This window comes from Sebastes fasciatus, chromosome 10, assembly GCF_043250625.1.
Source record: "Sebastes fasciatus isolate fSebFas1 chromosome 10, fSebFas1.pri, whole genome shotgun sequence".
Taxonomy (NCBI): domain Eukaryota; kingdom Metazoa; phylum Chordata; class Actinopteri; order Perciformes; family Sebastidae; genus Sebastes; species Sebastes fasciatus.
The window spans coordinates 30,473,978-30,497,518 of record NC_133804.1 but is presented as its reverse complement, the minus strand read 5'-3'; the positions used below and the strand labels follow the sequence as shown (position 1 = coordinate 30,497,518).

The 23,541-nt window shown below is 40.3% G+C and overlaps 1 protein-coding gene across 5 annotated transcripts in view; it reads right to left on the bottom strand.

Moving 5' to 3' along the window:
* The window catches only part of diaph2 (diaphanous-related formin 2), a 449,753-nt gene that overhangs the window by 183,248 nt on the left and 242,964 nt on the right, over positions 1–23,541 (bottom strand). For all 5 annotated transcript variants that reach the window (XM_074649328.1, XM_074649329.1, XM_074649331.1 and 2 more), the window contains 2 exons: positions 4,177–4,278; positions 672–911 (listed from right to left, as the gene is read on the bottom strand). In XM_074649328.1, the coding sequence (XP_074505429.1) occupies positions 672–911; positions 4,177–4,278 (342 nt within the window). The remainder of the gene's footprint in view (positions 1–671; positions 912–4,176; positions 4,279–23,541) is intronic.

Below are 23,541 nucleotides of genomic sequence, written 5' to 3'. Positions count from 1 at the left end.
AAATCATTCTCTGGTCAATGTGTTCAGCCCTGTTAACATATCAGTATATCACTCTACAGTCCTTTTTTTAAAAAACCCACACCATCTATAGAAAAGCAGCTACACTTCTGTCCTAAACAAACTCTCTCACCATTCGTCTTTTTTTGCTATGAACTAACATTGTATGTGTTACTTCATGCACCTGCAACCCTGTGGCACTTGTGTCAGGTAGATAAAAACAGGCTGCCAAAAGACTCGACGATGCCTGACGAAGATCTGTTAGATCGAAGCGTTGCTTCATTAAAATTGTTGGGAGCTTCCTGTGCTAGGTGCGGATCCTGTTTTCTGATTTTTTTACTTGTGTCAGGTAGAACATGGGTGTGAGTGTTGCAACAGGTAAGCTGTGTTCACACTACGAGCGACACAACAGCCACCAAGTCATTATCAGTGGAAGCCGGTGACATGAAGCTACAAACTGACATTTGTCTCTGTGTGACGAGTGTGACTGGTCACAAAATCAGTTGTGCTAGTCTCAACCTTTTTCAGCTCCAATGACCTCAAACAATCACGTTTTTGTTTCACCCTGTTCTGTTCCATCTATAAAATAGCGTTAGCCAGTTCCCATTGCTATTTTATGACATAACTACGTCAACGAGTGCTTGAGCATGTGGTGCGCTGTGGTGGTGTGTTACCTTGCAGAGGAAGTTGACGTTGAATCCAAACGTCTGGGCGTTCCTTGAGCCGGCATTCATGTAATTGCCAACCAGCAACACCAACTCCAGCAGTCTGCTTAAGCTTTCGCTCTTCTTCACCTCTTCACAGGCAAATGTCACATTCATGATGTCTGGCCGGATGTTGTTCACCTGCTCCTCAAACGTCAGCTTGAACAGAATGCCGTTGAGACGTGGTCGTAGGAGTTTGACTGAACTCATCTGAGGGTATGAATGAAAAAAATATATATGTAGTAGTACTTTGTATTGTATACAAACAAAAAAAAAAAAAACAGTCAGCCAGATGCACACTATGTGTATGTTCAGGGTACAGCACATGTTCAGCTCATTGAAGTCCCATATTTTGCCCCCCACCTACTGTATGTGGATTTTTTTAATAATTTTGTTCACTTACTTTTGAAAGGGTTGTGTCTAGAAGGTAACCTCCAAGTTGCAATCATTGACCTGGAATGGTTAACGTTAGGCATTGACCTTGAATGGTTAAGGTTAGGATAGGTCGTCAAGCAGCGAGTCTCGTGAGAGCTTTCACACATTTTCGCAGCTTGGGGGTTATCTTCTAGACACAACCTTTTGCCAGCTCTCCCGGAAATTTTATGGTGAGAGCAACCCAACATGGCCACCTCACTCACAGTACTATATATATCATTGCATTATTTGCGTGATCCACCCTTTAAAAACATATGTATTAAGTAAAACTTGATAACACTACAAGTCGGGGCTCACTTGAAAGGCACTTGTTAGACAAATAATGCACTCTACATGAACAAAATGTATTTGCATTAAGGCATAAAAAGCTGTGACTATTGTGGTTCTCGAGCTCCTCACGATCTCAGAGTTATTTGAAAATGATTTTAGAACTTTTCATAACGTGACGGAGCAAAGACAGAGATGAAATCCTATAAAGTTACACCACCTTGCCATCACCGTCCGTCATGTTGAATCTCCAGTGTAATTACTGCTGCGACTAGTTTTAATGAACTGAACATCAACGACCCTCTTTAGCAAATGGGATTAACCTCTTTCCTGCCTCCCTCCTGACTTTCTTATGGATAAAGGAATCTCCCATTAAACAGATTTGTCAGAAATAATATAACAGCCTCAATCAATACTTGTGGGCTTAGGAGTGGAATCACTGAAGCCAGAGAAAAATGATAGAGAAAAAAATAGTTATGAAAATGGGAGGGAATTAAAACAAATAGGGTTTTGGCTGTAAGATATGTGGCAAAGCAGCAACCACAGACAAATTGTACAGATTGCCGCATAATCCGTTGCTTCAAGGCAACCTTCAGATCCAACCCCATAATGTTTCATTACTGCTCAAATTTATTCATGTGGATGGGCAAGTTGTCTGTCAAACAACTCCCCCCACACCAACATATACCCACCCACCTCACGTCCTCGCACACAGGCATGCGCGTACACACACACACACAAATAAGCACACACGCTCATCCCCTCTCCTTCGCTTGAATTGATTTGTATACAATAAGGAGAAATCACAATGAAAGCGAGCACGTCGGTGACAGCTCTGGCAGTGAAAAGCTCAAACATGGCTTATTTCCCAGGGGAACTAAATAGCTCTGCATTGAGGAGCTACTTCATCAGTGGGGAGGTATGTGATCACAAAATTGGTGAGATCACGAGGGAAACTGCCACCCCCTGCTTCATTACATCTCCTAAAAGACATAGGCAAAAAAAAAAAACAAGTGAAGAGAATAGCTAGGGAGATGGAGCACGTCTGCGACCCTTGGGTCTAATTGAACATTTCTTTTGTAAAACTGTGTAATGTACCTCTATGATCTTGTTGTAAAGTTAAGTTTAGAGATAATACTTCCTTTTACTGTTGCTTAAAGTGCCGCATATTCACTTGGTAAATGGATGGCGAGAGCAGTTAATTAAAAAGTAATCACAGCTGTAACTAAGTGGAAAGGTCAGAACAGCTTGATGATGTACTTCCCTTCTTCTGCAGCTGATTTACAGTACAACGCTGCCTTTTCAGTCACCCCTCCGTAATGGGTGGAATTCCAGGAAGAACGCAGGTCGGTGTGAAAAGTCAAAATGTCAGCGCATAGTTGACACACACCGCAAGATTGGAGTCTGAGTAGGTGTGAATTAACACAGGTTGCTGGATAAAAACAGGTTGACGAGAGACAACTTTAAAAACCTCCATTATGTCAATAGATAAGGTCAAATTGCAGATTGGACCCATAGACTGTATATAAGAAGTGGACGTAGTCACAGTGAGTCACGCGTTGGTTTGTGGACTGCTGTTTTGAAGCCTCGAGTTCGGCATTTTGGCCGTCACTATCTTGGTTTTTGGCCGTCACATCTTGACTTTTTGCAACCAGAAGTGACACGAGAGGGTGGAGCTAAGTACAACAAAACGCTGAGCAAGACATTTTTAGGCGACCTAAAAGGTTATAATTAACTGTCATGACTAAATGAACATCATGCTGTATTGAAGAAGATTTTAAACTAGTGATTGAGACCATAAACTCATGTTTACAATGTATACTGAGGTAATAAATCAAGTGAGAAGTAGGCTCATTTTCTCATAGACTTCTCTACAATCAGACTTCTTTCTGCAACCAGAGGAGTCGCCCCCTGCTGGCTGTTAGAAAGAATGCAAGTTTAAGGCACTTCCGCATTGGCTTCACTTCTCAGACCTGGAGGTAGCCCACTGATTGGGCCTTAAATGTCTACCTACTTATTTCCAGCTACTTTCTAATCATTAATATTTGTCTGGTGAATAACTAGTTCTTTTGACTGAAACAATATATTACTCTGTTAAGGCTATACTCCAAGTTACCTACAACATTATTCATCCTGCTGCTGCAGAAGATAAAACTGTGGCTGGTCATTGTAAACTGATTAGAGGATTGGGATACATCCCCAAGCTGGCTGACTGCAATGGCATGCTTTTCAAAGAACCTTATTACAGACAGGATTAATAGCCTTAGGGTATGATTTTATCATGAGAAAACATTGACAGTTGATGTAAAATAATACGGCATTCCCTGAAATGTTCTTATGAAGAGTCAAAAGTGTTTTTTTAAAAGCATAGCCTCTGTCATTTGGAAGTTGGGTTACAAAACTTTTTTTGTTATTAAATATGCCCTTTATATTGTTAGATGTTTTAATTAAACATTACTGCACATCTCAGGGATGTATCCCTCTAAATTATAAATTATAAATGTCCTGGTCCCTTGCTAAACTGCTGTCCAAATCCAGCAGTCTGCTATAAAAAAAAATGAAACAATGCTGGAGGAAGACAAAGGTGTTAACGTGCAGCGTGTGTTTGTGAGTCCGTGCGAGGTTTAGAGAGACCGAGAGAGTGAGCAATGAAGAAAACTTCTCAACTGTGTATGCTTGCAAGTGTTTGACTACTGCAGACTGGGAGTGTGATTGTGTGTACTGTGTGTTCTCTCTCGGGGCGATCCAGTAGTCACCAGGAAATTATACTCACCACAATGCCAAACTGCTCCGACTCCACCAGCTCTTCATATTCACCCTTTAGTTCCGCTAGCGAATTCAGCTCTTTCTGCTCCGGCAGGTTCTTTATCAGGTTCTACAAATGGGAGAGCACACACATCGGGATAAAAATCACTTCACAGACAAGGATGACAGGGTGCATCACACAGCAGGAGGAGAGAGGAGGTCATACAAGCACAGCTGACAAGTGTGTTTCCATTCAACTTACCCAGTTAGTTTGAAAAATAACCTTTTATAGATATAGGCTGTATTCAAATCCTCCTACTACATACTACTCAGGAACACAGTATGCGGTATACAGAACATACTGCGTTCCTGAGTAGTATGCAGTATGAAACGGTTAAAGTGATGTATTTTGCAGTATGCTAGACCAGGCTTTAGCCTTTAAACCAGCACTGGAAAAAAAAAAAGAACTCGCACCACTATTGCAATATTATCGAAAAATACAACTTTGATTATTTTATTTATGTATGTTTGTTTACTTTATAAGATACTGCAGGTTTAAACTATTTATTCTAACAGCTCAAAGTCAGATAAACCGGATCATCAACGAGGGGAGACGGTAAATATGAAACATTGATCCACAGCATTTACTCAAACTGCTTTTTCAGTTACAGCAACAAAACAGTGGATAGATATCCCCACAAATATTAGAGTAATGTTAAAAAGGGTCATGTTGTCTAAGCAGGTATCTCTCTGACCCGTAAGAGAGATACCTCTCCTCTTCCCTCGCCACTGCCTGCAGCTCTGTAGCCGGATTGTGAACATCACTGGCCGGCCGGCGAGCGAGCTGCGCCCGCGGGCGATTGTGGAGGTTTTTCATCTCCAAAAACGCATATAAATAAATCCCGTTAATTAGTTAATAAACTATCTGTCAACAAGGAAATAAAAGCCCCTCGCCTACAAGACCGGTCTAGAGAGCTCCAGCCAGCTCATAGCGGGTCTGTGAGCGTGAATGGCCAGCTGTCATGGCAGTTTGTGGAGCTTCTAAACTCTGAAAACAGTGGAGCAAATGTTCGATTCGGCGTCTAATATTGTAACATTTTCAATATTCAAAATCTACACAGTTGTATTCTCGCCTCAACAATTTTCATAAGTGAATTTGGTGATGAAAAAGCTACGAAAAATGTAAACAATGTGTCATTTTTGGCTGCAGTTGTTGTTGTAACCATAGCCTGTACCGTTCCAGCGCTTTGCATTGTGGGATACAGTAGGCGAGGTAGACTGATCTGATGAATACTGGAGATCTTTTCTAGAACCATGGAAGAACACATACTCATAAGGCTTGTCATACATTTGTGAATGAATACAGATTATATGAAAACCTTCCTTTGGGTTCTGACACTGTCAAAGAAAACATTTTTCATCCCATATTTCTATCTTTATTAGATTTCAGTGAGAATGCATAGAGGTTTGCTGGTGGTCTGGTAGGAGGATAAGTAGATAAGGTCACATAATCACTGCTCACAGTTGGCTTTTTACTGTGACAGTGGTGGCCCTTAGCCAATTACCGAACATGTCAGGGACCTTCAGATAACTGACCTTCTACTGCATAATCCACATCACCTTGCAATTGTCTTAAAAGTACATGCAACGGTTTTGCCATTAATTTGCTACTTGTCTGTTAAATTCCCCTTGCAGAAGCAGAAAAGAAGATGCTGCTGGTGGTGAGGTTGAAGATTAAGATGGAGATGAGGAAGATAATGGGAGGGGCTGTGTTTTCTGTAAATGTTAATTGTTTGTGTGAAGGTCAGCCAAGTTAATAAAATTGACCACAGCGACTTTTCCCTCTTTTTCTCAGAGGAGAAGAAGAGGAAGAGGTGCCCTTTTCCAGGTCTTCACAAAGCTTCCCTCCTCATTAGCTCCCCAAATTTATTCAGCGGGGGCCGACTGGCGCAGGGTCACGTGGCCAGATGGAAGCCTCAACAGGGAAAAACAGCGAGTAGACGCTTCTGCTGGGCCACGGGCCTGGCTGACCACTCTACAGACCTCGGCACCACGGCCAGTGTCTGCTGCCCACTAATGATGACATCTCTGTCCTTCCCTCAGGGAATGCAGCGATATAAAAAGTGAGCCATAATGCAGGTCTGGCTTTCCTTGTTTGGGAGGGAGCCATTATATCAAATGGTGCTTGCTTTTGCTGAAGCTCCAATTAGGGTATGCGGCAAGAAAATGGTGGCATGATAATGAAGGCTTTTGATCGTATCAGCAGAAGCAGAAAGGATTGTTGATGATATAAAAAGTAAAAAACATATTTGTGTAATTGGATATGTAAGGACGGAGTTAAATGATGACTGGGCACACGGTTTCCCCCTTTTTTTTTTGTTTGGTTGCGAGCAATGAATATACTGGATTCAGCACAAAGCTAATGTGGCTAATTATTCACTCATGACCTTTGGTAAAGAAACTTTTCCTGATGCTGTTTTCTATACCTGATGACTTTTTCATAAAGAAGAGGCAAAATAAAAATAACATCATTTTGAAACTTTTTATCTTTTTTGTTTAGAAATGCAGGTTTTAGTTTAAAAGGTAAAAGTGTAGATGTTGACTGCAATGCATTCGTAGCAGTTCCTGAAACCTTTCAGACTTGATAAATGATTTTTTATGTAGTGTTAAAGGTGGTAAATTAGAAATTCTGAGCATATGTATGATTGAGGGATTACCTCGTCGCGGCTCTAAACATGGTGACGGCTGAACCGGCGGCTAGCAGCTAACGGTGCTAACAGCACGAAGAGTGCAAACAACGGCAAAAGCGCTGACGGAGCTAACCGTGGGTCGGGACGGCGCTATCAACAGTAACTGCCGTATCAGCGCAGTGCAGAACGGTGATTTGCTTGCCAGTGGGACAAACACACAGGGGGCCTTTCTCAAATCGGACCCTCCTTTGGGACTTTGGGACAAACTTCCCTCTCTCCTAAGGAAACTCTCGTAACGTTTCGTAACCATGGTTTCATATCATGCGGAGGGGATGTGCAAAAGTTCACAGTATTCTAATAATATATGGTATAATATACCAAGAAACTGAAAATAAAAAATAAAACCTACTCCCATGCTTCTGTGTTGGCATTTATTTTCTTTTTTGTAAACATGTTCTTGTTTTTAACTCTAATATTGAAGAGCTGCTCGGTTTTTGCAACAGTCCCATGTAAATATACACTTTAGAATCAAATGAACACATCTACCGTTTTCTAGACTTGACATTTGATCTTAAATTCAATGTGACCTTTAAATTGTTAACGTCTGTATGACAATATCAAATTTCTATTTTAGTTTGAGCAGTTTACGTTTGCACGGGTAGTTGCACTAAACAACATTTGTACCGAGCTCGTTCATGACGAACACAAAACACTGTTGGCCAGTAAATCAGCATCGATGCAGGCTCACCGTTGGAGGGTTTTATAACCCACTTCCACTCCCTTCCACTAATTTTGTTTGGGTTGGCACTTCATATGGTGGACCCTCCACGCAAATGCGCAAATGGAGTGGAAGTGGTTTGAGAAAGGCCCAGGGACTCACATGCACTAACACTCAGGTGCGGCCAGACCGGCTACATAAACAAAGCACAGAGATCGATGTATATATCTCAGATGTATATATCTTTACATAGCAAATAGTTGTTTGTCGCTATATTTATTGTGTATGTAAGTTTAAAAATAAAACTCAGAGTGAACAAAAAAGATCGGCCAGTCCACGAGAGAGAGAGAGAGAGAGAGAAAGAGCAATACCTAGTATATAAAATGCTTCTCTTGAGCTCTAAGGGACATTAGTAGCTGGATTAGTACTAAAGTTGTCCTTGAGAATGTATCATTGGTTCTGAATGGAACGTCATCAACACAGCAGCAAACCATTCATCCATTGCAACAGTTATTGCTAATACTGTGGCAAATCCGATTAATTAGGCTGTTCTCTGGCGGTGCTTCCTGAGCAAAGATGGACAATTAGGGCTACGCTTTCACCCTTGCACTGTAAGTCTTTATAGTGCTTTCCATTTGAGTTGAGTCTGGATTTACATAGTATAGAAATGAAGGAAAAGTGTCCTTGGCAGAGCCTGGTGAATGTATAGCAGCCCATTTCTAATAATGTATTTCTCCTTGTTCAGTGATGCTGTGATTTGTCAGCATGCAGAAATCCATGATGACATATACAAACTTACCTACACACACACACAGAACTAATAACATTTATTGGATTTGCCATTTCCAAAGTGGCCTCTGTAATTACATTAGGAATGGATCGAACGTTTTGAGAGAGGTGAAATTAAAACATTTCAAAATGCTACAGTACATCTGAAAAACACAGACACAAGACTAGGTAATGGAAAATCGAATCCACCTTGTGCTTGTCATTTCATTTGTCTGTCATCTTGTTAATTATTAGAGACCCCATAGAGCACAATTGACACAAAGGCAGCACCATATGCGTGGCAATGTGGGAGACTGGGTGATGATGCTGGGCCAGACTCCTCACCACGGGCCACCAGACACACACAGCAGTCTACGAGAGATTACTGGAAGTATGCTAGCAACACTACACATTCATTTACCGCCTTGGGCGAAGATGAAGGCGCTACATATCAGCACACGAGCCAAGATACAGCAATCCACCAACAAAGCACAGAGCAACAGCGGAATTTGGTTGTTCAGGTTAAAACCTCATGAATCCTGCTTCCTTGTCAAAAATAAAAACAGATTGTAGGCTGAATGTTCGTAAAAAAGTGAATAAATTCAATCATTGTTAAATGTACTTGCTGGAAAATACAAAAATACATTGTTATGGTAAATTTAGTGAAGGTGTGCATTACACTGTTGACCGGCCACCGTCTGTTGGGGATACAATGTTATTAATGTACTTAATTGGCCTGACTGACTGTACAAGTAACAAGCAACTTCAACACAGGTTTAGTTCAATCAAAAACAATATGTCCATTATGTTAAAGGGTAACTTCTGTATTTTTCGGACTCTATTTTTTTGTGTCAAAGTGAGTAATGGGGACAACACCTTTTGAAACTGATCCAGTATTTAGTGAAAAACGCTGAAGCCTGCAGCCGCTAAACGGGCTGCGATATAATCATATCGGGCAAATCCTCACCGTCATTTACGTCCACTAAAAGTGTTTGTTTTTACCACTGACAGGCTCAGATTGTTATTATAAGTGCCTGACAACATTAGTGAAAGGACCCTACAGAGAAATAAAACGTTTTTCTTTACCTTTTGCTTTATTCGGTTTGTTTGTTATTGTGTGGCTCGCTCAAGTAGAAGTCTTGACATTCGACATAAAATATAAATATTCAGCCATGACACTGAAAATATTTTAGATAACATTAAGCTATGCTTTCTGTAGTCCAACAAAGTAAACTCTGACAACACCAGCACCCCCCCTATCTCCAACGCGCACTCACGTTTCCACCGTTGTCTTCCGGCAAGTGACATAACAAAATAACAAACAGAAAGTGAAAGGTTTCTCTGTAGGGACCTTTCCATATTGTTGTGAGACACAAACACTTTTAGTGAACGTAAATTGACGGTGAGGAGTTGCCCCGAGCGATTACATTAGAGCCTGTGAGCGTCCGCCGTCTGCAGCGTTCTCTCTAAATACTGGTACAATCTGAGAAATTGTTGTCCTCATTAGTCAGTTAGACACAAATAAATAGGGAAAGTACCGAAGTTAACCTTTAACCAACAGAATACGTGAACCCAAAAATTTTCTGATTTAATGTGATAACAGAAACTGTACACTGACTGCAAAATGTGCAACCGATGTACATGGATACCTTTTTTAGTATTCTGCTCCTTTCAATATACATATACATATTTTTGTTCTACTCAGAAGTGCTCTCAAGGTCTGTGCACGCAGTTGCTTCTACATTCAAACAACAGTCATGGCCTTCGTTTCTAGATGTATTCTTCATCTGCTGACTGTCACAGTTCAAAAGCTTTTCAAAGCTCCTGTAGTCTATATTTTTTTTGCACATCTTTATCGGGCTCCCCAAAAATACCTTTTGTAAGTCCTGGGTGTGATCATTAAAACATGTATTTGGCTGTCAATCAACCACATGTTCAGTAGACGGATCAGAATCAATTCATCTTTGTCAGGGACAGCGGAAGTCCAATAACACATGCACTAGCACAATTCCTTTCCATCAGTGGGAAAACACACAATCGGTGCCTGCCTGTCAAAACGCTTCAATCTAAAGAATAACCATAACATGAACGTGCAGAGAATTGTTTTTTGGTTGTTATCGTCTTTCTGAAACAGATTAGGAAATCATAACACACAAATACTTAATCAATTTAGTATAGATTTACTGTCAGCAGGTCAAGCCAAGGACTCGGAGAGAACCTCACAACACTGTTTCTGGTGCTTTCCCCTCATTTTAACTTGGATGTTTGGTACATATACAGAGAAATAATCCACCAGTGCTACCCAGGCAGTGAAAGGTGTACTTGAGGAGTGGAAGCGGTTGTGAGGGGTTAAGGGGAGTGTAAAAGTAATGAGATACAGGTTACGGTTCACTAAACATTTGTAGAAGATGACAGTATCTGTAGGGCTTTCACTTCCACACTTTGATCTCTGCTGCTGCCAACTAGCTTCCAGTGAATCAAGTTTAAAGGGGGGGGGGGGTATTAGGCATGTATTAGCTACACGCTTAACCATACAGTTTACAGCACTGCATGCTGTTAAAAACAGCAGGTGCTGATGTAGTGCAAAGTAGAAATGCTTTGATATTCAGAATACAATGAATGTCAGCAAACGCGTGCGATAGTCCACAAACGGATCAAGGGCAATTTCTATCAAAAATAATAAAATGACGCATACGTGCCTAAATATTATATTGTACCAAAAGCGCACGTTAGGCCAAGTTGAATTGTACCCTTGTTGTGTGCACAGCAGTTCGTGAAATAGTCACAAATTTAATGTATTGAGTCGTGTATATAGACACAAATGTCACTTTTTCTCACGATGGTCAGCATGAAATCAATTCTATAATCCACGTAATGTGAACCAGGAAGTATAAAGAGAGGCGAATGCTGCATAGCGATGCGGTCGGGGCGGACGGATGGGTCAAAAAACACTGAACGTTTGCCCAGGAGACCGGTGTGACCTTCATTATTTTAACTCAAACCGCTATCTTTTCCTAAACCTCACTAAGTAGTTTTTGACATGTAACTTCCGTGCTTAAGTTTTGCCACTTCCGGCATTATTGTAACCCAAACCGTAGTCTTTTCTAAACCTAACGGACCAACTCCGGACTGTGGACTGGTAGCTGGAGAGGTGCCAGTTCACCTCCTGGGCACTGCTGGGGTGCCTTTGGGCAAGGCACCGGATCTCCAAACTGCTCCCCGGGTGCTATATAGTAGCTGCTCACTGCTCTTAATACTAGGATGGGTTAAATGCAGAGAGTAAATGTCACTGTGTGCTGTGCTGTGTACAAAAAAAAACAATGTGTGACAATAAAAAAAGCTGATTTACATTTATTTTTTTTTGTTAAAAGACTGGAACAGTAATTGACACGTGTCTCGTAATCATTTGTAGAGAAACACACGAAAAACATGTTGTTGAAAGTCGTGCTGAGTGTCACGAAAAAAAAGAAAATATGTGTTTATGTATACAAATCAAATAATAATAATACATTCCGTGACTATTTCACCAACTGCTGTGAGACTGTGTCGGTGGAGCAGGACGTGTAACATGTACCAGAGCTACTTTACGACCTCTACCTTATGAAATATAATTAGAGCATAGAGAAGCATATTCCCAACAGTAATGTAAAAATGATGAAGAAAACCAAGAAAGCTTAAGATATAGTCTGAGCCACGTCAATCGATAAAGCTTTTCTCAGAGCAATAAAGTCTTTATTAGGCTGGGGAGAAAAAGGGAGAATCACCTGATGTCTCGGAGTAAACTGTGTTCCTCTCTACTAGGCTTATGGGAGGTCTACAACAAAGAGCCATGTCTGCCATGTGCTTGACAGATGTGATTTTCTCCTTTTAATTGATTTTCTCCTCAATTTTGGGAGACAAGAGGAACATGTGGTATTCTGCCCATGCTTTGTGATGAGGAGCAACACGGGAGTGCCATCTCCCTGCCGTGACACCTCAGCAGGCTCCCTACCTGGCTCATGGCAAATCAGTGAAGACTTCAGTTTGAATCAATAACAAAATAATAGACAGACAAGACGACTTCTCAACATCCTACAAGCCTTAACTTCTAAAACCAACGCTTGACAGTTCTAAAAAAGACATTATGTGGAATTTCAAAAGTTGTTTTTTGTTTTTTTAAAGAGAAAAGAGTAACTTTTGCACGATAGTTTGTGGGTGTAGACAGCACCCATCTCAAACAAAAGGTTACTACCACAGAACTGAAAACTGAATATGTGGATGTGGAACAAAGGCTATCAAGTTGTGTTTTTGTTTACCAGAACGGGGACAGTTTTGACAGATAATGCTCAGTAAAATGGAGTGCAGCACCTTCTAAATTATAGGTCTGAATATTTAGCATTTTACAAAAACAAAATTAAAAAAAACACATCTGTTTTGTATGAAATTATTATGTAAATCATTCACAATAACAATACAGGTTTTATCTTATATTCATTAATATAAGCAGACGTTTTCGATATTAAACCTCGACATTAGAGGAGAACTTAACGGGAGAAAACAAACAACAACAAATGGCAAATCTGGCAAAACAGGTAAATATGGTAAACAATGAACATCAGTTATGTAGGCTGTTGTAGTCTTACAGCATCTACACTCTGCCAGACAGCACAAACACCTCAAATCTCACTGTGAGCAAAGCTACAGTGACATGCTGACAGGCAACAAACTGAGTGTGACAGATTCTAAAATCGCATTAAACTAAATGAGAAATGCAGTCTGTGAAAGAAAGACACAAACGCAGTGAGAGGGAGGAAAAAAAGGTTGAGAGATAGGGGAGGAGGGATTAATTTGAGGGTTGGGGCTGGAAAACCTGACAGACTTACTGTGACATTAAATGTGTCTTTTAGAAGGAAATATGGAGGATTTTTTTTTTTAAATGTGCACACCTGAGCACTCACCATGAAAGGTGTGAAGCAGGATTAAGAGGGGAATTAACCTAGCAAATAGGAGGTTCACACAGAGAAATAAAAGAGATAAACACAGAGATAGAATTTGATAAAGAAAGAAACACGAACAGAGAAGAGTAAGACAGAAACAAATAAAAAAAACAGCCGAAAAGAGACAAAACAAAGTGTTTCTGAAAGCTTATTCCACTCTAACCTGGATCTGTTGTGAGCCCTCAGGACTTACAGATGAATTTCATATATTAACTGCAAGGGGAATATGCTTCAAAATGTGAACGCACATATGCTCATTTAATGATATCAACTTTGATAAAACTGTTTTCACCTAATACAAGAAGACAAGCTATATGCAGAACATGTCAACTTGTCACGGTGGAAAAAAGGGCGATGAACTCCGCTGCACTGCATTGAAATCATCTCTCATTTGGGATTATTCTTCTTTGACAATGTCTCATACAGTCTTCCTAATACAGTGCTGGTATATGATGAGACTGTCACTCAAATGAGAAGAGAGCTAGCGTGCAAAACAGTAATATAAATTAATTTGTTTGTGGAGTCTGCTGTCTGAGAGCGTCTCTGTGAGTGATGTGCCATCTGTCACAGAAACAAAGACACTGAATTGGAGAGCGAAAACAGAAAACAAATTTTACTCGGTTAAGAAAATACAGCACCCAGTGTGCCTGAGGAGAAGCTGCATGGACTCCACCTAATCAAAATTTAACTGCTGTGCCGTATCGTGCACGGATGTGTCTGTGTGTATGCATTTGAGTGTGCGTGTGTGAGCTTTTAATCAATATTCAACCTGAGGACGGAGCGCCTGGTCTGGGCCCTGTAGCTACAGATGAGCAGCGTGGTGATGATCGGTGAAAAGTACATGTAGTACCTTGGGTCCTGGCCATCAATTTCTAAGGCGCATTTGATATTGCACCAAGCCGAGCCAAGCCGAGCCTCTCTTTCCCCTGCCTTTACTTTGTTTATTCAATACTTCCCCTCCTTCTCTGTCTTATTTTTCCAGCCCTACCAAATCAGCATAATGTATTTCACATTTCATTGTTAAATTAGCATTTGATGCAGAAGAGAGTTATGTGCTGTGTGCCAAAATAAACCGCAATTAAGCCCAAGGGGGACCCCGTTTCTCCTGCTTAAGCTCTAATCCAACAGGCTCAGTGCACAGCCATACTTATCACCTTGCCCCACATGTGCACTTTTACACCATGCAAATGATGCCCGACAATGTGCCAGGCTGCTACAATCACCTGTTGTTACAGCGGAGAACAAAGGCTGGCATGGGCACCGCCAGACCCTGCAGCCAATGAGCCGCCACGTGTAATGATGGGTCCATGCATATGGATGAGCATCGTGGTGATCTGGGTGATTGACAAGAGAGATAAACAATAATAACAAGCATGGCGAGTACGAAAGACTCCTGCGAGACCTGGCGGAAAGGTTGTTGCCATGGCGAGGTGAAGAGAAGTAGTGCAAAGCCGAAAGCTGACAACGCCGGTGTTTACTGTGAGACAACCTCGTCAGTGTGTGTTATGATTTCATGTGACACACTATGTAATTTGCTACAATTTAAAAGGAAGGGGACATTATTATTTTTTTAAATATATATATACGTTTCTATATATAATATATATAATTGGAGAGAATGTCCATGCATGCATTGCCTATAAGGCCGGACAGTATAGAGCTTATTTTACACACGGGGCCCAATTGTGCAGATACTGTCAACAAGTGCAAATATATGACTATAAGTTTATGTGAAAGGTGTGATGTGTATGAGTTATAGCCATTACTTATTTGTGTTCATATAACTTAATAGTAGAAAACAAAAGTAGTCACTGCAGGATTCCAATTATTTTAGATGGCAGTCACTGTGGTATGGTGTCAAGTTATTATATTAAATAAAACACAGCTACATGACCATCTGGGGATCATATTGGTAAATCTGAATAAAAGAAACTACAACAGCACATTTAATTTCCCAGGTAGGGAAGGAAGACATACTGTACACCACAGCAATAATAACTGATTTTTGAGGGGAAAAAAATGCATTTTAGAGGCAGATATTGTGGCCGTAGGAAACGAGAACCCAAGATAGCTGTTGTTAAAATAAGTGACAGTATACAGACAGTTAGAAGCGCCATGATTTAGTGAAAATAGTAGGGCTGTTAAAAAAATAATATTGAAAAATATTTAATTGTGATGAGTCGCATGATTGTCCGTAGTTCATCGCGATTAATTGCAAATTAATCACACATTTTTTATCCGTTCAGAATGTACCTTAAATGGAGATTTGTCAAGTATTTAATACTCTTATCAACATGGGAGTGGGCAAATAAGCTTGCTTTATGCAAATGTATGTATATATGTATTATTGGAAATCAATTAACAACACAAAACAATGACAAATATTGTCCAGAAACCCTCACAGGTACTGCATTCAGCATAAAACATATGCTCAAATTATAACATGGCAAACTGCAGCCCAACAGGCAACAACAGCTGTCAGTATGTCTGTAAAGGGGAGACTCGTGGGTACCCATAGAACCCATTTTCATTCACATAACTTGAGGTCAGAGGTCAAGGGACTCCTTTGAAAATGGTCGTGACAGTTTTTCCTCACCAAAATTTAGCTTTAGTTTAGAGCATTATTTAGCCTCCTTCACTACAAGCTAGCATGACATGGCTGGTACCAACGTAATCCTTAGGTTTATATAATGCAGTATTTTCCCTCTAGCTTTAAAACTGAGCCCGCTCCAACCTAAAAATAAAAAAAAATTTGTGGCGTTAAAACTAATTTGAGTTAACGTGTTATTATCGTGTTGACTTTGACAGCCCTAGAAAATATGTATTAAATCAACATACGTGCACAAAGAGCAAGAGAGGGACCTGTGAGATGTTGTAAAATAACATGCAGATACGTAGGTGAGTTTTTTCAGTGTATCTCACCACTTCACTGTTATTGAAATAAGAAACTCAAAGGTCATGAAGATGAAAAATATGTTATGACAGGTGTTGGTCTGACCCGTCAATATATCCTTACAAAAGGTGTAATATGACTATACAAATGTGCAACATGCTGTGACACTAATTCACGTTCAACTATAATATGTTTGCAGCATTGCAGCATTCTGACATAGACTCCCATGCTGAATCAGGATGTGCAGAAAATTGGTTGAATATGTGTAACATTCTACTGCTCATGTTAAATCATAAACTGAATACAAATGCTTCCCGCTGTTTACTTAAAAGCCGGGGTATGTCAACCAATGAGTGCTCCAAATGATGTGCACGCATTTACTTATTAAGACATGCTGAGTTTAAATACAAGAGATGCTGGACATTTCTCTGCACTTCTTTGATATTCTTAGTAGTGCATTTGCACACAACATAGGCCGCTACTAATTACAAATGAATAGCGGCGGCGCAGTGTTAGTCATTAGCCTTTCCTTTTGAAAAGGAGATGGGGTAATATAAAATACACTGGCAGACATTAAACATTAAGAAGCCACTCTGATATTCCGCAAAACAAGCCCCCAGGGCCGTATCATCCGCTGACGAGAGTTAGCTTACCACACACACCGAAAACTGGGCGTGTTTAAACATTTAGTGATGACTCCCTCATTTCAAGCAGCTAGATCACATGGCATGTTCTGGGTAGGGGTGGAAAAAAACTGCTCTGCAGCAGCCTACAAAACTGCTTACTGTTTGTTTGAAATAAATCCTCAGCCTGTGTGTGTATATATGTCTATCTATGCCAATTCACTACTCTCCTCTCCCTTTCTTTAGCTACAGGAAAATGGACAGGCTGTTCTCATACACCGTTTGTAGCTATACCTATGAAAAGTAATGTATGAAGAGCAACAAACGCCATGTAGGAGGAGGTCGGGGTGGATTGGTGGGTCAAAAAACACCGGAATTTCGCACAAGAGACCGCTGTTCACACCCACGTGTGAAACCAGAAGTCATTGTTGATTTATTTGTCACGTAACTTCCGTACTTAAGTAACGCCACTTCCGTAGTTATTTTAACCCAAACCACGATCTTTTCCTAAACCTAACTGTAGCAACTACTATCAATCAAAAGCCGCTAAGAGGCTAAGAAGGCTCTTTACTGTCAACAGAAAATGTCTTTAGCCTAACTCACCCTCTTTGTCTGAATCCCGCCGTCCTAGTGCACAGGTAAATAACGTGAAAACCACACCCCTGTACCAATTTCCAGAAATTATACTGACCAAAATAATGTGCGCAGCCTAAACAAATAATAATAAGCATACAAGCTAAATGCACTTTTTGGCTCCTCCAATATTATCAAAGTAGTTTTGTTTATTTTGAAAAGACTGTATGTGTGTAACGAGCATATATTGACACGTGTTGCTGGACATTCGTTGGAAGACGCACAAAAAATGATGCACTTTCTGTGAGATATCATACGAACCGTTGTATGAGGATACGTAGAAATGGTTCAGGTCACCTTTGGCCTGTGGGCCTGAATAATGCATAACCCTAATCCCAGTGTTATGATGTGCAACTTTTCATGACAGCTGGTCAACAAACAAAAAATGATGGACACAATTTAGATTACAATTTACCATCTACCAATACCATTGGTTTGTGTAACACTTATTTGTGCTTTTAGGACACACGGATTGTTAGTTATACATTTAGACTTTATATCCATGGAACACATTTAATGCTCTACAGTACAAGCTGTAGTTACAATAGCTGGCTCAAGAGTTACAATACAAGCTATGTGAGTAGTTTAAATATTGCTGAACCCACACCCACTTACATGGCAGCCTTTCCGTTACGCACTCTCTTCGGGGTTAAAGTCAAACACTTGTTTTAAATAGATATAGTAGGTTAAGTGCACTGGAAAAACCTCGTTCCCAAAAAGCTCAGAAAATCCTGACAAGCCCGAAGGCATGCACTGGATGTGGGTCATTTTAAATCAAGTTGTACCTGTGCAGCAGAAGTCTGAATTAGAATAACTTTACTGTGGATATTTTTTATGTAACTTGTGAACTTCAGTGGCCGACTTAAGTTGCCAACAATAAATACGTTGTGATCGTGCATTAGCTCTGATCCACTGAGGTCAATGGAGTGATGAGCTTTGATGTGACATGGTTAAATTAGAAATGGGCCAAATTGGACATCACAGGGACTCTGCAACCGCTTAACTATATATAGTGCATGAGCAACCATGGCCTGCTTTTGCATGATGGAGGTAGAAAAGCTGATTAGACCTTAGAAAGCTAATATTTGCCTGGGGGACATTATAAGATGGTATGCATGTATTGTAGGAAATTCAAAAAATTGTAAATTGCAATCTCCCAAAATATGCCAATTAAGCAACGAGGGAATGTAAGGAAGTTCAGCAGAATAATAGTACAAGAAAAATAAGTAAAAAGTGGCGAGACCAAAGAAGAAGCTTGGAGAGTAAACTCGCTAAGCATTAATCTAAATTCCTGGAGACCAATACCACTTAATCCCTCCTACTGTAAGTAAGAAATCTTCCTAACGACGCCTTTGGACACAGTTCCTCCCAGAGACTTCAACCATGTGTAATACAACAATAACAATGTAAGCCACTTGAACTTAAACAATTCTCCAGGGACCATTAACACAACAGATATGGGTTTCCTGCTTTATCATCAAGATGAGTCAGCTTAGTACAAGTTTACACCAACCTTGAAAAGGAAGTCACAACAAAGTATTTTGTCATTGAAATGAAGTAATTTAGTCAAAACTGTCACTACATTTTCGGAAGATACAGTTATTTGCTGTTATTTGACACATCTCTCGAAAAAATTGTGGAAATTATTCAGTGGATAATACTACCATAAATATTTCAATCGGAGTGAACACTTTAGTAGGCAGAGAAAAAAAAATATCCCGCTGGCTCTCTCAATTGGAACATAATGAGAATGTATGACATATCAATACATGATGATCCAACTATAATATATTTCATATTGTTTTCCATTTATGTTGCTGTTAATAATACAAAACATGAACATTGCTCTACATTACAGCAAGAAAACTGAAATTATGTGGGCTACGTTTGAACAATCTTAAAGGAACAGTGTGTAACAATTAGGGGGATCTATTGGCAGAAATGGAATATAATATTAATAAGTATGTTTTCTTCTGAAAATAAGAATTGTGTTTTTGTTAGCTTAGAATGAGTCGTTTATATCTATATACTCTTCACGGAGCCATGTCGCACCGCCATATTTCTACAGTAGCCCAGAACGGACAAAACAGACTGTTAACTTGTCTTGCTTTGGCCGGAGTCGATAACGCTATTCGCTCCCGTCGCCGCTGCTCTCTCTCTCTTGCTTCACCACTCACTTCCCACGTACACACACAAGCTAAACATGGGCTCTGATCCAAATGACCTACTGGCTCTAGAGAGGGCCATTTGCGTTTTCGCATCGGCCACCGTTGCTCTCCTACACCCTTTGGCACACGGGGGAGTCTTCAGTTGGTTGCAATCTGCTACCTCACCACTAGACACCGCCAGATCCTACACACTGCTCCTTTAAGTAAGTAATGACACTGCAATAATAAAACAATACAAGTAATACGGTAATGAATAAATGTTATAAGACACCCTATGATTATGCCCTCAGCCTATTACATCACAGTAACCTTGCCAGTGAAGTATTATGAGCAACCCCCTGCTTGTGTACCAGCAGATTACACCATAAACTATTCAAGTTTACGAGTGCTTATTAATAATCTGGCCATTGTTTGGTCTCCTTGTGTTCCATTGGCAGGGACTGTAAGGGCATAGGACCAAACACCATTAGTATGCCAGTTAAGCTTTCTCCCTGGGGGCAAAGATGCTTTTGGGACTTTTGGAGAAATTAGAACACCAAAGGAGAGCCAACTTAAGTCAATGACAGCAAGGTCACGGGCATAGCCACATCATGATTTAAACAATGCGAGCGAGGTATGAACACTTAGCCAGGGTGCTACTAAAAAGAACTAGGGGCGTTGGACGTCCTGTAGTGCCAAACCAACACGCAAACACAATGCATCCAGGACCCTGAAGCCCGGAGCGCACGTGCCTGACTCTTTCCCACACAGACAAGGTCTGCAGAACCTTCCCTTGTCGCTTCTGTTGCCAGCCAACAATAGCAATGAATAGCTTTGTCAGGCTGTCAGCCCTTTAAAAGCAGACCTTTGCCAAGCTTTCTGAGGCTCAATCTGTTTTCATTGAGCCAACGTTCATTATTGTCTCTCATTGTCCTCTTCATCTCATTGTTATACAGGGTATGGTGGTGGGGTGGCTCTGATGTCTTTTTGAATTTGATGAAGCTGACCTGATATACAAAAGTGACCTCTGTCCACCAGCACTATGAATATTGTAGGGAAATGAGATGGCGAGAGAGATTACATCGGCCTCATGTATTGGGTTGGATGATAAATGACAAAATTCTGCAGGGACTAGGAGACAGAGGGGATAACTGACAGCGTCTATATGCATGTGCTGTTTGTATGTTTGTACGCTAGTCGCATGGGGATGAAAATAAGTGCGGAATTGCGAGGATTCATATGGAGTCTGGATGAATGGTGAGAGCCAGGACTGTCTGCCAGCATTCAGGGATGTGTACATCATCTCCGAGGCGTTGATGGGCCCTAATGCAGAATAAGGAGAGCCAATCAACTCCTACCTATCCACTCTGCCAGGGTGACACATTGTAGGGGTACTTCAAGGCCAGCGCACTGCCACATTCTGCTGACAAATCATTACATTAGACATGTCGACGGAGAAGGAAGATAATAAGATTGAGTTGCGGAGTTTCAGATGCATTATGAACACCTCTTGCTTCCTTGATTCCTTCCATTTCCACTATTCCCTCCATTTATCAATTACCCGCTTGCTTGTCACTCGTCTTTGCAAAATAACGCAAAGGGAGAAATTTGAACTCGGCTGAGTTTTGCAGTGTTTTATTTTCCTCTTGTATCAAGTGCTACAATACCAGTTAAAACGGAGCCATTGTTTATCAAAGCTCCTCATCAGAGTGCATGAATACAGGAGAGCTTTGTGGAACCGCCAGGTACAGTACAGTAGTACTCTTCAAGGTTAGACTGTTCATTAATGCCTGACAATGTGTATAAACTGTTACAAATGTTCAAAGCATTGATATCAAACCAACAATATGTTAACCACCTTTGATAAAAAATATGAGTGATGATATTCAACTACTGATAGTGGTGCCTGTGCCAATAAAAGTTGCAGTAGTAAGTTATCATGTTCCAGTGATAAGCCATTTTTGTTTGGCAAAGCCTATTGTATATGTTTTAATTGTTCAGTGCAAAAGCAACATGTGGTACGTATCTATGGTGGTTATGGTGTACAGTCTAAGACCTGCTCTATATATAACGTCTTGAGATAACTTCTGTTATGATTTGATGCTATATAAAAATAAATTGAATTAGTACCAAGCTATCAAAACAACTGCAGGAGCACACTTATACAGCAGTTCAACTATGGCTGAGGAAAGGCAATATAGGTTTAATCTTGCATATACAGTACCCTTTATTAAAATGAGTTTATTTTGGGGCTGTCAATCGATTAATTGCATGATTGTCGAGAGTTAATCATGATTAATCGCAAATTAATCGCACATTATTTAACTGTTCAAAATGTACCTTAAAGGGAGATTTGTCAAATATTTAATACTCTTATCAACATGGGAGTGGACAAATATGCTGCTTTATGCAAATGTATGTATATATTTATTATTGGAAATCAATTAACAACACAAAACAATGACAGATATTATCCAGAAACCCTCACAGGTACTGCATTTAGTATAACAAATATGCTCAAATCAAACTGCAGCCCGACAGGCAACAGCAGCTGTCAGTGTGTCAGTGTGCTGACTTGACTATGACTTGCCCCAAACTGCATGTGATTATCATAAAGTGGGCATGTCTGTAAAGGGGAGACTCGTGGGTACCCATAGAACCCATTTTCATTCACATATCTTGAGGTCCAAAGTCAAGGGACCCCTTTGAAAATGGCCATGCCAGTTTCTCCCTCGCCAAAATTTAGCGCAAGTTTGGAGCGTTATTTAGCCTCCTTCGCGACAAGCTAGTATGACACTGCTGGTACCAATGGATTCCTCAGGTTTTCTAGCTTTATATCTTCACTCTAGCTTTAAAACAATAAGAATTTAGTGGTGTTCATGCATTATTATCACGTTGACTTTGACAGCCTTACTTTATTTCCTTCTTTCTTTCACCATTTCAACTCTATTTATTTGCTTTTATTTCAGGGCCACTCTTTCTAACATTAGCAGGATGCTGAATGCATTTCCTTTCAGTGTTGCCCAAGCCATGCGGACGCATCTTCCTACTCTGTATGTGTGTGCAGTTGTCCATGTGGATAAATGGTGATTGGCGTGTGGCTGAAAGTGGGTGGTGTAGAGTGATTAATCAGCATAATGAGTGTAGATGAGCACTGTGCAGATGGAGCCCACACTCAGGACTGTGTCACCCAGCAGGAAGTCTCTTTGCTCCCCTCCAGTGCCTCTGTACAGCTCCAAATGTATTTCTTAGGCGTGTGTCGCTCGCTTCCTTGTTTAATTTCATCTAACTCTTATTTCAGCAGGAAGGTTGTCTAAGTATAAAAATCAGTGACATTTTCATATAAATGAAAATCGAGACTTTTCTTGCCAAATGTTACCATTTCAATATTGCGTATATTCAGAACTAAATGTTTATGGTGTTGTAAAAGCAGCAAATTGTGCTGTCTGTCAAACACAAATACAAGAACTGAGTTTTCAGGGTTTTTTTTTATGAGAAGCAAAAGCCATCCTGGTAACTAGTGGTGCAACGGTTCAACAAGCCAATGGTTCAGTTTGTATTGGGGTTTTTGATCACAGTTTCACTTCGGTTTGTTTTGCATATTAGGGAGAAGAAAAACATTTCCAATGTGTTTGAACTCCATAATGTATGAATAGATTGATTGATTGATTGCTTGATTGATAGTAATGAATTATATTTCTATATTATAAAAAGCCATAACACTGATTTTATACATGAAATAAGGCATACTACTTAATAGTCAAGCAGGCCTTTGTTCAGATAACTGCCTCTTCTACTGTATGTCTCTGGCACCTCATGAGTTTTGATGTATTTAATAGTGGTACAACGGTTCAACAAGCCCACGGACCGGTTTGTACGTCATTGAACGTTTTTTTTTTTTTTTTTTTACGGTACGGTATTACATACCTACTGAAAAACTGTGTC